Raw genomic sequence first — 16,222 nt, 5'->3', positions numbered from 1 at the left:
CGGTATTGGAAAATATCTCTTGAAACCTTGAATTGGAACAAGATACCTAATGGAACTTGTATCTAGGAATGGAACTTGACCCATTAGTTGTCTAAAACCCCAATTTGTAAAGCGGGTTTGTTTATTTAGGGATTCAAGGAATTGACTCTAAATAAGGAAACCTAGGCTCATTCAACTAAGGGATTAGAGTTTGAGTAAAATTGTGGGTTGACATTAGTAATTAATGGAGAAGAGTTTTATTGCTTAATATACATGAGAGTGAAGTAGGTGTAGTCTAACTCCAACAATATCAATCCATTGCATTTCTAGTCTTTACCATTTTCTAGAGTCTTCAAATATCCAAGTTCAATTTTAATTATTAATGCAAAATTTAATTTCTTACAAAAACCCAAATTGTGACTTTATTCATTAGTTTAAATTAGTCACTAATTACGCAAATATTTAGTATACACGAGTCTTTTGGGAAACGATATCCCGGTCTTACCGGTTACTACTTGTGCGACTTGGTACACTTGCCAAAGTCTTAACAACTAGTCGGTCTAAACTTTTAGCCTAACCTAACAAAAAATATAAACTAAAAATTTGGATTGGATATTTTGGATTATCCATTTTGAAAATCTAGATTTAGAGAATGGATATCTAATTCATAAAATATATAAAATATATGTCAGATTGATATCCATATCCAATACAATGAATTTTAAATGGATTGAATTTTTAATAAAATAGATATTAAATGGATTAAATCATAGAAAAAATAGATTGAATTATAAAATATGGATTTTTTGTCCACCCTTGATTAGAATTTTGTGACACATCTCTTCGCATATTGAAAGTCAGAACAGAAAATCAATAAAAAAATATTGTCTGCCAACATCTAAACACTTTTCTAAAATCATCTATGTAATGATAGCAAACATCTGCAAAAGCTTCAAAGTATTGTTGTTGCATAAGATTAGCTTTCTTATTTCCGGTAAAATAATGTCATTTCTCTTCTTTCGATCAATAAGAAACTTGAAGAAGGATAAATATCAAAGAAGAACCTTAGCTATACTGCAACCAGTAAACCACAGCACAATTATTTTATGAAAGAATCAAGTATTTCAGTGTAATAATGTGATAAGTGTGACGTGGGACGTGGGACGTGGAACGTGAAAGGTGAGACGTGGGCGTGATACGTGGGACGTGGGACGTGCAACATGAGACGTGGTACGTGGGACTTGGGATGCGCGACATGAGACGTGGTACGTGGGACGTGAGATATGAGACGAGAGACGTAAGACGTGAGATGTCAAACGTGATACGTGAGACGTGGGACGTGGGACGTGACACGTGACACGAGTGACGTGGGACGTAGGACAAGAAACATGAGATGACGTGAGACGTGGGACGTGGGACGTGGGACGTAAGACAACGTGAAACGTGAGAAGTGAGACATGGAACGTGGGACGAGAAACGTGAGACATGTGACGAGAAACGTGGGACATGAGACGTGACACGTGATATGAAAAACGTGAGACGTGAGACGTGGGACGTGGCACGTGGGTCGTGGGACGTGGAACGTGGGACGTGGGACGTGGGACATGACACGTGGGACATGAAATGTGAGACGTGGTACGTGTGACATGAGAAGTGATATGACAGACGTGGGACGTGAGACGTTGAACATGAGACGTGAGACGTGGGACGTGGGACGTGATACGTGAGAGACGTGAAACGTAGGACATGGGATGTGAGAGACGTGGAACGTGGGACTTGGGACGTGAGAGACGTGAGACGTGAGAGACTTGCGACATGCGACGTGAGACGTGCGACGTGAGGCGTGAGACGTGCGACGTGAGACGTGAGACGTGAGACGTGCGACGTGAGACGTGAGACGTGCGACGTGAGACGTGCAACATGCGACTTGAGACGTGAGACGTCTGTAAACACTAAACCTTGACATTTATATTTATAAACTTTAAAGCTTACAATTTAATTGAAAAGTTTAGAAGTTTAATAAAAGAATTTTCAATGTATCCATAAATTTGTACTAACAAATTTAAATATTTAAATTATACTCTTGTAAAAAAAATGTATTAATAAAAAAATATTAAATACATATAAAATTGAAAGAATAAAAATATGAGAGTAAAAGTAATAATTAATGTTTATTTAACACATAAAAATAAAAATTATGAGGATAACAACAATAATTTATATTTATTGAACTCTTAAATGAGTAGAAGGAAGTAGATGATGATCTGAAAAGTTAAACTAAGGATGGACAAAAAATCTAATTTTCATGATCCAATCCATTTTTGCTATAATTCAATCCATTTAATATTCATTTTATTAAAAATCCAATCCATTTTATTAGATTTGGATATCAATCTTATCTACATTTTATATATTTTATGGATTGTATATCCATACTCTAAATCTAGATTTTCAAAATAGATAATCCAAAATATCCAATCCTAATTTTCAGTTTATATTTTTTGTTAGGTTAGGCTAAAGGTTGAGACGGGCTAGCCCAAATTTAGTCATATTTGATTGAGTTGGCGTGACCCTATACAAAATTTGGCTGAATTAGGCCAAATTCTGTCAAGTCGGTCCTGATCGAAATTTGGCCCAACTGGTCCTGGACAAAATTTGGAAGTATTCGGTTGAGTTCACCCCGACCCAAATTTGACTGCATTGGGCTGAGTCGACCTAGACAAAATTTGACCGTATTCGGCTGAGACAACCGCAACCAAAATTTGGCTGTATTTAGCCTAGTTGGCTCCAATCAAAATTCGGTCGAATTTAATCGAGTTGGCCCTGATTGAGATTTGGCCGAGTCGGCCCTGGCCCAAAGTTGGTCGTATTCGGTTGAGACGACCTAGGATGAAATTTGGCCGTATTCAACTGAGTCAGTCACGATCGAAATTTGGACGTATTCAACTGAGTCGGCCACGATCGAAATTCGGCCGAATTCAGTCGAGTCGACTCCGGTCAAAATTCGGTCGTGTTGGCCTCGACTAAAATTTGACCGAGTTGGTCCTGGTCTGAATTTCGTCGTATTCAGTAGATTCGATCGCAACCGAAAATCTAATCCAATTATTTGGATTCAAAATGGATGTGGATTGGATCATTAAAAATCCAATTCATGATCACTCCTACCCGTATCGACCTTTTACTTAAGACAATAGGTATCAACCTTTGGCCTGGGTTAGCTCGTCTCAATCTTGGTTTGGACCGTTTCAGTTCAACTTTCATCCTGACCCATCTTGGATCAAACTTAGGCTTGAATTGACACGATCTGACCTTTAATTCGGGCCACCTTGACTAGAACTTCAATCTGAGAAGACTCGGTTTGACCTTCAACACGAGATGACTTGACTTGATATTTAATCCAAACTAAAAGTATTATGTTTACTTTACCTTTTATCCTAATTTACTTTAGGAAATTTTGGAGACCGAAAATTTTTTGGTCTACTAATATGTGGCCCTAAAACTTTTAAACTTATTCATGAATCAAACGGACGCATTAAATTTTCTTTATGTAATTTTAATTGCTTTAACCGTGCTTTATTGCTGAATAACGTTCAAAAGTACATAATCATTAAAAAGGAAAGAAAAATTATATAAACTAAGTGTCTATGTATTTTTGTTTTGAATAGTTAAATTTATATATCTTTTTTAATAATCGTGTTCTTTTCTTTAGTTTAAATAATTTAAAAGTAACACAGTTTTAGAAAGAAAAACACTTGAGTATTGGTGATAATTATTGATAGCAATCGATTAGGTCGATGAGCTTCCTTCAGCCTCTCCTTTTGGTTTGCTTTCAGTGTGTCATTTTCACTTTACCAGGTGCTTCTATAATGCTGCCATCAAAATAGTAAGTGTGCAATGCATCCAAAAAATTAATAAAATAATGTTCTTTTCAAAAACTTCATTTACAAACTATTTCTTGGTTTATACTCTGACAACACAATCAATGGAAAAATATTTCAACTTTAATTTCAAACCTAAGTCAAATTTTGTATATTTAAATTTTCTTATCAAATATTATCTCCTTTTTTTACCTTCTTCCCCTTTATCATAATCTTAATCGTCTCATCATCCTAAAAATAATATCATATTTTTACTTTTTAGTCATCTTTTATTTTATTTTAATAAAATATGTTAGAGAATAAAAGTTAAACTTTCTAGGAGTACTAAAGGCTACGATCATTGGAATCAATTATTTCTTTTCAAAAAGAAAAGTATTTATTTTCAAAATTTTAGGTACAAATATTTAAATTTGTTCTACATGTGTATTATTATCAAAAACTTACATATTTTCTGATAATTTTCTTTTGAATTTGTTTTTAAAAAATATTTTCAAATTTTATTGTAAATAATGATTTACAAGAATTTTCTATTAATTTTTTTAAAATATTTTACATAAAATATTTTTGTAAAAAAATTTATAAGAAATACTTATAAATTTTATAATTTTATAAAAAATAATTACTCACGAAAAATATCTATTAATTAAATTTCGTAGAAAAAAAATCTTTTTTTACAAAATTTTATAACAAATTTACCAAAAATTCCACAAAATATTAAAACTTTTAAGAATATATACATGTAATATTGAAGAAATAGAGAAAAAGGTTATATCATAATTACGAGTATAATCATATTTGCAAGAAAAATTTGAAGACAAATAATATTTGTAGTAATTTTTTTTGCGTTAATTTGAAGACAAAGGGTTATTTTATTATTTATTAACCACCACCACCACTTATCCATAATTAAATCGGAGGTGTTTTTATATTATAAGTAAGTTTTGTATGAAATGAGATACATCAGCATGATATAGTTTTAGAATCTAGATAATTTTAATTCTTATAAACTAGTTATATTTGTGTTAAAAATTTTCTACAAATACTTCATCTCATCTCTTCTCCAACTAACATATTAGTATACATATTAGTATATTGAAAATGGGTTAAATATGTTTTTCGTCCCTTAACTTTTAGTGAATTTTGAAATTAGATCATTTCGAAACGTTGGACCAATTTAGTCATTTATTTTTCGAAATACATAAATTTAGTCATTTTAATCAAATTTTGTTGGGTTTATTTGATATTTTGTACACATTTTAGGATTGTATTTGAGTTATTTATACTGTTTGATGCATTTTTACTTTAATGTTAAGTTAAATATTATTATGAAACATGTTTGAAATGTCAAATAAATTTAACAAAATTTGATTAAAAGAATTAAATCCACGTTTTTTGAAAGACGAAAGACTAAATTAGTCAAAAATTTCGAAATGCACTAATTCCAAAATTAACTAAGAGTTGATGATCAAAAACATATTTAATCCTTTGAAAATAAAATTATAAGATTATTTTTTTAAATTATCCTCTGTATTAATCTTTTTAATCTAAATTTTTTACCGAAATTATAGTAGTTTTTGTTATTTAAAAAACTAATTAAAGTTCATAATATTCAATAAAATTTTAATATTTTTATGTATATATTATAATTATTATTATTATCTTTTCATATATTAATTATCTCAGTCTATTTAATAAATATGAATTAATTATAGTCTTAGAAATACAATATTCTTATTGTTCAGTGTAATGTGAATTGAATAAACTCAATGTAATGTAAATTTAATAAACTCAATGCAATGTAAATTGAATGAACTGAAATCATGCTTGGTGAGTGTGTTTCAGATTTTGAAATGATTATTAATTACAATAAGTCAAAGAATTTCAGCAGCGGAAAAGGAAAGCCAAATTCAAATTTGCTTATCCTCATCACGTGCCACGTAGCGCGTGGGTGACACATGCAGAGAGTGCACCTATCACACCGCACAAAATACGCACCCCTTTCAGCTACGAAAACGAAATATAGAATGGAAAAGGAAAATTACGCACTTTCCGGGAAAAAATTTTGTAGCGAGAAAATAATGGAAAAGAGAAAATTCCCCGATTCCCCTTTTTTAGCTCGGAGAGAGAAATAAAAAAAAAATTAAAAGCTATTCTATTTGAGAAAACAAGCGACGACTTTTCCGGTTATTATTTTGATTGTTCCATTTCCGAATTTCGTTAGGGTTTTGTAGTTTTGCACTCTTCCAAACAATCGTTGCGGTGCTTTATCGATTAATCTTGCTGGAAAGTTTTCATCTTTTTTAGGCTTCTGAGTTTTGGGTCGTTAAATCCAGAATTGATTGTGGTGTTCCTTGAAGAAGTTTCAGAAAGAGAGAGGGGGAGGAATACGATGTCTTCTTCTTCTTTTTCTTCCTCTTCCTCAGCTACTGTCGCAGTGGATAAGGCGACCAGCGATCTTCTTATGGGCCCTGATTGGACCATGAACATCGAAATTTGTGATTCCATCAATTCTAATCATTGGTAATCTTCAACAACAAGAAAAGGAGGAAGATAGATAGCATATCAATTTTTCGATAATATGTTTTATTTTATTTTGGAGGGTTTGACTTTGATCAACTACCACATGTTTATGCCTTTGAATACGATGTTCCATTTAATTTTTGTTAGTTCTGTTATCGGATGAAATTTTGGTGCTAAAGTTGTTGTTGATTGTAGTTAGTATGTTCTTTGTGATGAAACTGACTAGAGGTTTGTATTATTTGGGAAACAGTGGAAACTGGTTGTTCTTTTTTTCTGATTCTATTTTATTTTCGATTTTTTTTTTAATTCTGGTGATTTTTTAATTTTCTCATGCATTACTGTTGTCAAAATGGAACAAATTTTTTTACCCTAAGTTTCCCTCTCAGAAAAACCTGGGTCCATGGATGACAAACTATGCTTCTTTCTCGTTTTCCTTTCACACCTTTACTAGTAGTCTCTGGGAATTTTCGCACTGGTCAGTTTTTACTGAATATTTGATGAATTTCTCAGGCAGCCAAAAGATGTGGTAAAAGCTGTGAAGAGGAGATTACAACATAGGAGCTCTAGAGTTCAATTATTAGCTCTCACGGTACTTTGTTGGCACTGGCTTTTGGTCTTACTTTTCTGTATTTGGATCAACTTGTTTGGGGCCGAGTCCTCCTGGATTGGTTATTCATTTGTTTGGAGCTTGATTTGTGGTTTCTGGTTGTCTACCCTCAGCTGCTGGAGACAATGGTAAAGAACTGTGGTGATTTTGTTCACTTTCAAATTGCTGAGAGAAACATACTGGAAGAGATGATTAAAATCATAAGGAAAAAGGTAAGGTGATTTTAGTTGGAAATTTAAGATATGTTCCTGATTTAGTTTGTATATTTGATGCTTGAAAGAAATTGTTATTGCATTCTTCATGGAATTTGTGATTATAAATGCAAACGTCAGGATTTAGTCTATTTTGCTATTATGACATCTGATGGTGCAATTGTTTGAAGTGCACTCTGCCTAATTCAATTTATTTCCAAATCAAGTCCGGCGGCTACTGCTGTACATTGTTAATGACCAGTATCTTCTAGTGTCCTTTTGAGATTTCCTTGGTATATGATTCTAGATTAGTTAGGTTACTGGATCATTGGCTCGAAACTATCTGTGTTAAATGTATGTGGGCAGTATTTATCTTTCAAAATAGTTGTAATGTTGAGTTGAACAGTTGTAGAATCCATCTACATGTTGATACGTAAATACAAAGATTTTTTGTTTATTGGTAAATGTCACCTGGCTTTTTACTTATCAAAACAATCATAATATTTACTCATAAGAATATGGATGGGTTCTATTTCTGTTAACTTACTACCATTTTCAGGAATTTGTTTATGTTAGATTTGTCTTGTCTAACATGAAATACATGTAATGATTCTTCAGACAGATATGCAAGTGAGGGATAAAATCTTAATGTTGCTGGACTCGTGGCAAGAAGCATTTGGGGGACCAGGTGGTAAACATCCTCAGTACTATTGGGCATATGAGGAGTTAAAGGTAGCTGTCTACTCGATAATTTTATGATTTTTGTCAATCTCTTCGTTGATATTTTCATGTGAAAGTGGGATACTAGATTTTCAAAATTATATAATTGGCATTTGTGAATGTTCTGTAAATGATATCTGGTTCATCTTAAGGGTGAGATTACAAATTTTAAGAAGATACTTTTACTTCTTATTATAACAAGTGTAAAAATCTGTATTTTGTAGCTAAATGTGTCACCTCAATAAACACATATAGATCCTTTGCCTAAAACTATAAAGTTATCTCGCAATTCTTTAGTGACAAATGGATGAATTTTAACTTTTTAAGGTTCCACATACTTTATTCCATCAACATCTCAGCTTGGAGAATTGTTCCCTGGCAAAGGCCAACCATCATCCCGTTTGTTCCAAATTTACATTTTAAGTACATGATAAAATATTACATTGATATCTGTGAGCCATATCCACATGTGAGCTGTAATTTAATGACCATCAGATTATATCATCATAATATTGTGTTGAATTATATGTATGGCAGCGATCTGGAGTAGTTTTTCCAAAGAGATCACCAGATGCAGCTCCAATATTTACTCCTCCTCCTACGCATCCAAATATAAGAAATATGCAAGCTGGATATGGAATGTCGAGCAATTCATCAAAAACACTGGATGAAACTATGGCTACTGAGATAGAAAGTTTAAGGTTAATGTCGACCTTCTATTTTTTCCTTTTCATCCTTGCTTCCTCTGCTGTCCTTTGTGTGACCGAACTTCTGTGAGTTATCAGATGAGTCTTTAAGCTAACTTTTTCTTGAAATACTCAGTATGTCAAGCTTGGATTCCATGCGACATGTTTTGGATCTTTTGGGTGACATGTTGCAGGCTATGAATCCTGGTGATCGTGAAGTAAGTTAATCGGTTTTTCTTGGCCTTCTGAATCCTCCTTTCTTCAACCGAAACGATTTAATGTTTGATTTTCATGTTTTGTAGGCTGTAAAAGACGAAGTAATTATTGATCTTGTTGATCGGTGTCGCACAAACCAGAAAAAGTTGATGCAGATGCTAACTTCAACTGGGTTAGTTCTACTTGGCTTTTCCATCTGGCACACACCCAAATATACTTGATTGTTACTTCGTGAAGTCTGTCCACGTATATGGGGAATAATCTTTTATCACCTTGGTTTTTTCATAGGGACGAGGAGCTTCTTGGACGAGGCCTCGAACTAAATGATAGTATTCAAGGTTTGCTAGCTAGGCATGACGCAATTGCTTCTGGTACTGTGTTTCCAATTCAAGGAGCAAGTCCCAGCACTGTGCCAACTGAAGCTCAACCTAGTGTAGATCAATCCAATGTAAACAGCTCCACCCCGGGAGTGTCTTCTTCAACGCATAAAGCTAGCTCTTCAGCCATAGTGCTTTCTGAAACCGGGAGCCAGAGTGATGAAGAGGAAGAGGATGAATTTGCACAGCTAGCTCGGAGGTCACTTAGAACTGATAATATATTTAATATTTTGTGGCTCATGGTTATTGAAACCTGTTTTTCTTTTCAGTCTTGCTTGCTTATAACTCATCTAAGAAATAAACTAGTTTAGAATATCTGTTTAGGTCTTTTGTGTATGGACATGAATGGATAAGCATGTACAAATCGTTGCATTAGGCATGTATTTTCATTTAATACTTCCACTCATGTTATTTCATTCTGTCCTACAACTATTTTTTTAGAAGCCCCAATTTTGTTATAGAATTTCTTGCAAAGCCCGTATACTAACATATATTGGAGGTCATGGGTGATGAAATTGTTCTACCATGTCAATAATTTTTTACTCAATGTGAACTCTTTACTATTGCAGGCATTCTAAGGCACAGCCAGTGATTTCAAATGATACCGCAACTGGTTCCAGCCAAAATTCAGCGTCAGTTAACACTACCAACACAACTCCACATGTTCCAAACCCCTCAACTTCAGTTCCATCCAATGCATTAGTTCTTTCCAACCCACCTGCCCCAGTTACTACTGCAAAGGATCAGGACATTATTGACTTACTGAGTATCACTTTGTCAGTGTCACCATCTCCACAGACAAGTTATGCACCGTCTCCACAGACAAGTTATGCACCATCAGCCTCTACCCAAGGCATGCATCAGATACCTGTTCAGTCCACATCAGAAGGGTATTTTGCTTCCCAAACATATCCGGGAAATTTGTCATACAACAGTTACGTTGTCCCCTGGGCTCAACCTCAATCTAAGTCAGAATTTCAAGCCCAGCCTCAACAACAGACGTATCAATCCCGGTCTCCATCCCCAACCCCACCCTCATCTCGTAATACACATTATGAATTCGAACAACAGCATCATCAACCGACCCAGCAGGACCAGTCTCAGCCCCAGTCTGAGCAATTGCAATCTCAACCCATACTACAATCCCCACATGTATTACAACAACCTCAACATAATCAATATAGTCAACAGTATCAACAACATTTGCAACCTCATAATGAGCAGCAACCTCAACAGTATCAGCCGCAGCACCAAACACTGCAATCTCAACCCCAACCTCATCCACACCCACAACCCAATCCCCAACAGCATTCACAGTATCAGCCCCAAACCGTACACGGTCATCAGCCTCAACCTCAGCAACAGTTTCAGAATCAACCTCAGCCACAGCAACAATTCCAGAATCAACCTCAGTCACAGCAGCAATTTCAGAATCAACCTCAGGCGCAGCAACAATTTCAGAATCAACCTCAGTCACAGCAGCAATTTCAGAATCAACCTCAGTCGCAGCAACAATTTCAGAATCAACCTCAGTCACAGCAACAATTTCAGAATCAACATCAGCAACAATTTCAGAATCAGCATCATCAATACCCTGCAAGATATCCTCCCCCACCATGGGCAGCTACACCTGGATATGCCAACTATCAAAATCACTCTCCTGCTACAAATGTGATTTCAACACAAGCCAATACAACAGTATCGTATCCTTTAGCTCCAGGAGTAAGGCCGCAAGTGTTAAACAATAATTCATTCTCTGCCAGAGGTGGTACCGGTGGAACTTCTGCAAGTGCAACTGGGCAGAAGACTTTTGTTCCATCTTACAGGCTATTTGAAGATTTGAATGTTTTCGGAAACACAGATGGAAAGGTCAGTGGTTCATCATCCAGCATGTCAGGGACAATGGGACCTGGTATGATTGGTGGGCGTAAGTGAAGTGTTCTCTTGTGTAAAAAAATGTATTGATATACTGTAAAAAATGGGACCAGCAGTATTGTTTGCAGCTTCTCATTTGCATCTTATGGAAGCTCTCCAGATTGATACAAGTGACTCTTCCTATTCTGAGTAACAACAGATCATAAAGTCATAAGCTGAGGGTTACCTCAGACGACAGACTTTGAACATTCTTTGATGTAATATTTTAGTTTCTTGTAGTGGTTCTCGTACTTATGTTCATTGATTGATCGTTAACCACTATGATGGGTGGGCACTTAAAATGCAGACACGTGTCGAATGTCATTAATTATTGAGAACATATATACCCTTGTAAGATAGCCAGTCAAGTCACATGTAGTTAACACAGATCCATACAAATTGACAAGTCTGATTTGAATTTTTAACAAGTACAAATTACTATTCATCGCATTGGTATATATGAACCTGGATTTTCGATCGGCTTAGTTTCAGATTTTTTGAAGCAGTCAGATATAAACTAACGTGACACTATATTTAGGGTTTTGGGATTCATATCCATTTTCGATCCCTGTATTTCTCAAGATATATTTTTAATTCCATTGCTCTTTTGTGGTAATATTTTTATATAATCTAGATGCTGTTATGCAAAGCTCTTTTCTTTCCCTTTTTTTTCTTTCAGAAATTGCTCTTTTCTTTCTTTTTCTATAATAATATTTTTCAAGTGATGAAAAATTATTAGTGTACTATAAAGTGTCAGTTTGGGTGAAATGTCAGGATTTATAGTGATGTTTAACATAAAAACAAAAAAATAGTTAAATATTTTTTAGTTCTTAAACTTTGACATATTTATGAATTTTGTTTATGTCTGAAATTTTGATTTATTTTGTTTTTCAAATTTTAAAAATAGATGGATATAGTAATTTTAATTCAATTTTATTAAAATTTTTTGAAGTGTCAAACACAATTCATGCTTCAATGTTAGTTGGGAAAGTTGTTACACTGTTTGACATGTTTGATACGTCAAAAAATTTAATGTAATTAGATTAAAAAATTATATTCATTATTTTTAAAGTTTAGAAACCAAAATATACTAAAGTTTGATACAACAATGAATTTTAATTTCATGTTAAAATTTAGAAACTAAAAACATATTTTTTAAAAATAATACTTAAAAATAAAAGTTCACACGAGAACAATGTTCACATACACCATTTTAAATAAAATATTTAATTCAAGTCAATTTGCATTTTATTAAAATCTTTAAATCCTACTCACTTTTAAAAGTCTATATTTAAACTTTTTTTTATACGAAAATGTTTTTTTACTTGTGTTGGGAGTAAATTTCAAATTCCACTCATGAGTAATTTCCATTACTTTCCGGACAATTTTTATTGATTATGTTCATCGTTTGCTTGTACTACGTTAACATTTAAAAGAAAAACATAGAAAGAAATAAATTTTTTGTAAGCCTCAAATATTTTTCTTAATAAATTCAATATACAATAATGAATAATAGGAGCCTAAAATATGACCTACATCTATTGTGAAAAGGACATCTCCAATACACAATAATGGAAGATTGAATTTTGTATTAAAACTTTACAAAAATTTTTGCAAGGCTTTATCTTATGATCGTAACAAAGTATATACTTTGACATGCATAATATAAAGTAATGGCATATCTTAATTAATAATTTTGGGGGCCAAAATATTATTTCTAAACTACACATTATTTTAATGTCTAATATCCATGCAAGGCCATTAGAGATCATTCTTGACATATTGTAAGTAGTGTGGATAGACTTATCTTCCTTCCATAAGTGTACTACATTCTCACCTTGTACGTGAGCAAAGACTACAAAAAATTGTGTCCTTCTTAATCACCAACGTTGACCCTTGTGTTTGCTATTAAAAGAAAAAAAGCTTCGAAAGTTGTGAATTTGGCATTAAGGTTGGGGGAGTCAAGGTTACCCCATCCTTATTAAGATTTGGCCTAGTCAAACAAGCATTTTGAAAGGTTGCATATGATGTCATATGCAACTTCAAATTGATAGACAAACTATCTAAATATCTTTTCGAAATATATCTTTCGCAAAGCTCTCATTCTCAAATTAGTTGCAAATTAATGAAATGCAATATGAAAAGCTTAGGGTTAAGGGAGATTTATATAAGATTTTGTATATTGATTTGTCTTTCTTCCATTTTGTTTTTCAATCTCCCTCTCAGTTCCAACTTCAATAACATCTATATCAACAAATCAACAGATATGAACATTAAAATGTAGACTTCAAGGTGAAGTAGTTAGTTGGAAACTGAAAAACATGTAGATACCATCTAAGTAGTCATTGTCAAATCCAGGAGTAGTAAGAACAAACAAAGGGATGTATTTTGGGTTAGCCTTTGGAACTAATTTATTATCAACTAAAAATACCTTTATTCCGATTTGAAGTTGATCTTGTAACTATGATGTCTAGTTCTATAAGAATCTCCATTACATGCAATATTAAAGCATTGAATATAATAAACTTTGCCTTCTGAAAGGTGAAATTAAAATTTGTAAATTAGCGTCTTCCTAATTGAGGCATGATGAATGGTGTGACCCTGCCCTGCATTCACATTTCCATTTTCAATATCAGAAGTCATAAGTCATATAGGAAGTTCCAACAAATTTATATTGATCATGAATGGGGTGTATCTTACCTCCTTGTCTTGTAGTATCATCTCTAATGAAAAAGAAGACTTTTGCTTATTCATTTTTATATATGTTCTAAATGTTGTGAACAAAAATGTAAATTGAAAACAATACACTAAACAAAGAAATAAACTCAATAAACTAAGTCAAAGAACATAGAGGTAATTTGAAAACAAAAATGTATAAAGGTGTCAAGCATTTAAGGTACGAAAATATATAAGCATGTATAAATAAATAAAGGAATTTTAAATTTCGAATCAAAATTCTTAATTTGAAGCTGCCAAAATTCAAAATTGCTGATCTCAATTCCCTAATTGAGACATCATAAATTGAGACATTGAAACATAATCCCTAATAATCACTAATAATCAAAGATAACATCAAAAAGTGCAAAGCAAAATAAATACAACTTTAACTAAAAGAAACGTTGTACAAAACATTGAACAATGCTTCAAGCATTCAAAAACAAAAATTTCCAAAAAAAAAAACAAACAGAGATTTGTATTCTTAAATAATTACAATTGTAATATTTTTGCAAGGAACATTCAATGCAAGTCAAAAGTAAAGAACAAAAAGACCAAAAATCGAAAATGAAAATAGGTTTCAAAGTCAGAAAATACAAACACATAAAAGAAAAACATCAATGAAAGCAAAAGACAAAACCATTTCAACAATGATGTATATATGTAGAACGGTTCAAAGCATAAAAGCGATAAAAAATAACAAAAAATGCTTATTGTGAACGTAATCCGAGAGAGAATGGTAGAGAGAAAGATGACAAAGTAATCGAAGAGAGAAGATGACATATCATTTTGTGGGAAGATGAACATGTTAAAGATGGAGAGTGATATGAAAAAGGGGTTCTCTTAGATGAAGAATAGAACGTAGTGTGTAAAAATTAATTATGTGACGTGACAGTTAAGGGAAAAAGTCATGTTGGTGGAGATGCCACTTGTCTCTTGTTTAATCATTTCCAAGCTTCAAGAATTATTCCAACTTTCAAGATTGTAAATTTCCATATTTAGCTTAATAAATTTATGTTTCTTTTTCTTTTTAAAGGTTAACTTCCTAAATTATTGTATAATCACATCGATCGCTTATAAAAGTTATTTCATCAACTAATACCGATCACTTCTTATTTGATATTTTCTTAATTAATTGTTTTTTTTTTGAAATATATTTTTGTTATTTATTAAAATTCTATACTATTTTCTTAATTTTGTTTTAAATTTATTCTATTAAATATAAGTTTAATATTAAATTGTTCTTCCAAATGAATTTTACACATTATATTTCAAATACATAAAATTTTATTTTATTATATGATTTAAATCAAGGACAAATTTTCTCCTTTATTTGTTCTCACTAGTTTTTCATATATTCTTCTTCTTGCTTTGAATCCAAGAAAAAGAGAAACCTAAAGAAGAAAGTTTGGGAGAGTGCGAGATCATAAAAGAAAGATTCTAAATATAAGTAGCATTTCAGTGAGATGAAACGATGCATGAGATGGGCGTGTACCTCATGAATGTTGAGATTTCTTAAAATCTCAACAATCGCACAACTATGGTTCTTGTCTACTATATATCTAAGACAATGTTAGTGTAGGTAAATTACTAAAATAGACATTCTATTTAATTGACATGCGTTTAAAATTGAGGCTATTTTTGTCTTTTGATGTTGTTTGGTTTTGCCGTTTGAAGTAATTAGTGATTGACGTTAGTTGTCAGTAGATAACATCTTCTTCCCCAATACAATCTGTTTTGAACCATTTGCTTCGTCAAGGTTAGGTTTTTCTCTTCTTCTGTCTTCTTCGTCCATCCTTCTTTCTTCTTCTTCATACGAAGTTACATTTTTTTAACTTCCTACTTATTGTTCTTCATGCAGAATAGAACATTTGCTTCATCAAGGTTATTTTTTGTTGTTCTTCTTCCTTTTTTTTCTTCTTCTTCGTGGATCCTTCTTCTTTCTTTTTCTTCGTATTCTGTTAATTTTTTTACTTCGTGTTGATTGTTCTTCATGAAAGGTTTGATTTTTTTTTTAGATTGAAGTGCTTTGACATTGAACAAAATAAGGCTCAAGGATAAGGATCTAAGGCCCTTTGCAAAAGCGGATTAAAAAAGATTCAATTTGTAGTTTTTCTTTTCTTTTCTTTTTATGCTTCAAATGTTTTTCTTTCTTTTTTTTGAACTTTTTTATTGATCGTCAGTTGTTGCATTTAACATTTTTCAGTTTTGATTTTTTTAGGTTTGGAGAGATAAGGCTCAAGTATAAGGATTTAATGTCCTTTTCAAGATTTGGGTTTCGTATGGTGAGGCATTTGCACTACTTGAGACTCTTAAACTCTACAACAAATTGTTGGCTCTTGGGATCAAAGTTGTGTTCATCACATAAAGACCATTAGGTCTGAAGAATGTGACTGTTTCCAACTTGAAGAATGTTGGA

The 16,222-nt window shown here is 32.7% G+C and overlaps 1 protein-coding gene across 1 annotated transcript; it reads left to right on the top strand.

Annotated features, from left to right (window-relative positions):
• Positions 1–5,892: 5,892 nt before the first annotated feature.
• Positions 5,893–11,487, top strand: LOC114184265 (TOM1-like protein 7). Its single transcript, XM_028071555.2, has 9 exons — positions 5,893–6,377; positions 6,888–6,966; positions 7,098–7,196; positions 7,794–7,907; positions 8,433–8,596; positions 8,718–8,799; positions 8,884–8,969; positions 9,086–9,373; positions 9,744–11,487. Exons 1-9 carry the CDS (start codon positions 6,247–6,249, stop codon positions 11,107–11,109), a joined length of 2,409 nt encoding a protein of 802 aa, XP_027927356.1. The 5' UTR covers positions 5,893–6,246; the 3' UTR covers positions 11,110–11,487.
• The last annotated feature ends 4,735 nt before the right edge of the window (positions 11,488–16,222 follow it).

The sequence above is a fragment of the Vigna unguiculata genome, chromosome 5 (assembly GCF_037176805.1).
Source record: "Vigna unguiculata cultivar grain cowpea cultivar isolate G323 ecotype 2 chromosome 5, ASM3717680v1, whole genome shotgun sequence".
Classification (NCBI taxonomy): domain Eukaryota; kingdom Viridiplantae; phylum Streptophyta; class Magnoliopsida; order Fabales; family Fabaceae; genus Vigna; species Vigna unguiculata.
Note: the sequence above shows the minus strand (reverse complement) of the source record. Positions and strands in the feature narration are given on the sequence as shown.

Bases quoted from the DNA above. Each gene is read 5' to 3' on its own strand.
- LOC114184265 (XM_028071555.2), top strand. From the start codon at position 6,247: ATGTCTTCTTCTTCTTTTTCTTCCTCTTCCTCAGCTACTGTCGCAGTG. The intron at 7,908-8,432 runs GTAGCTGTCTAC...TATGTATGGCAG, and splicing joins GGGCATATGAGGAGTTAAAG to CGATCTGGAGTAGTTTTTCC. The intron at 9,374-9,743 runs GTCACTTAGAAC...TTACTATTGCAG, and splicing joins TTTGCACAGCTAGCTCGGAG to GCATTCTAAGGCACAGCCAG.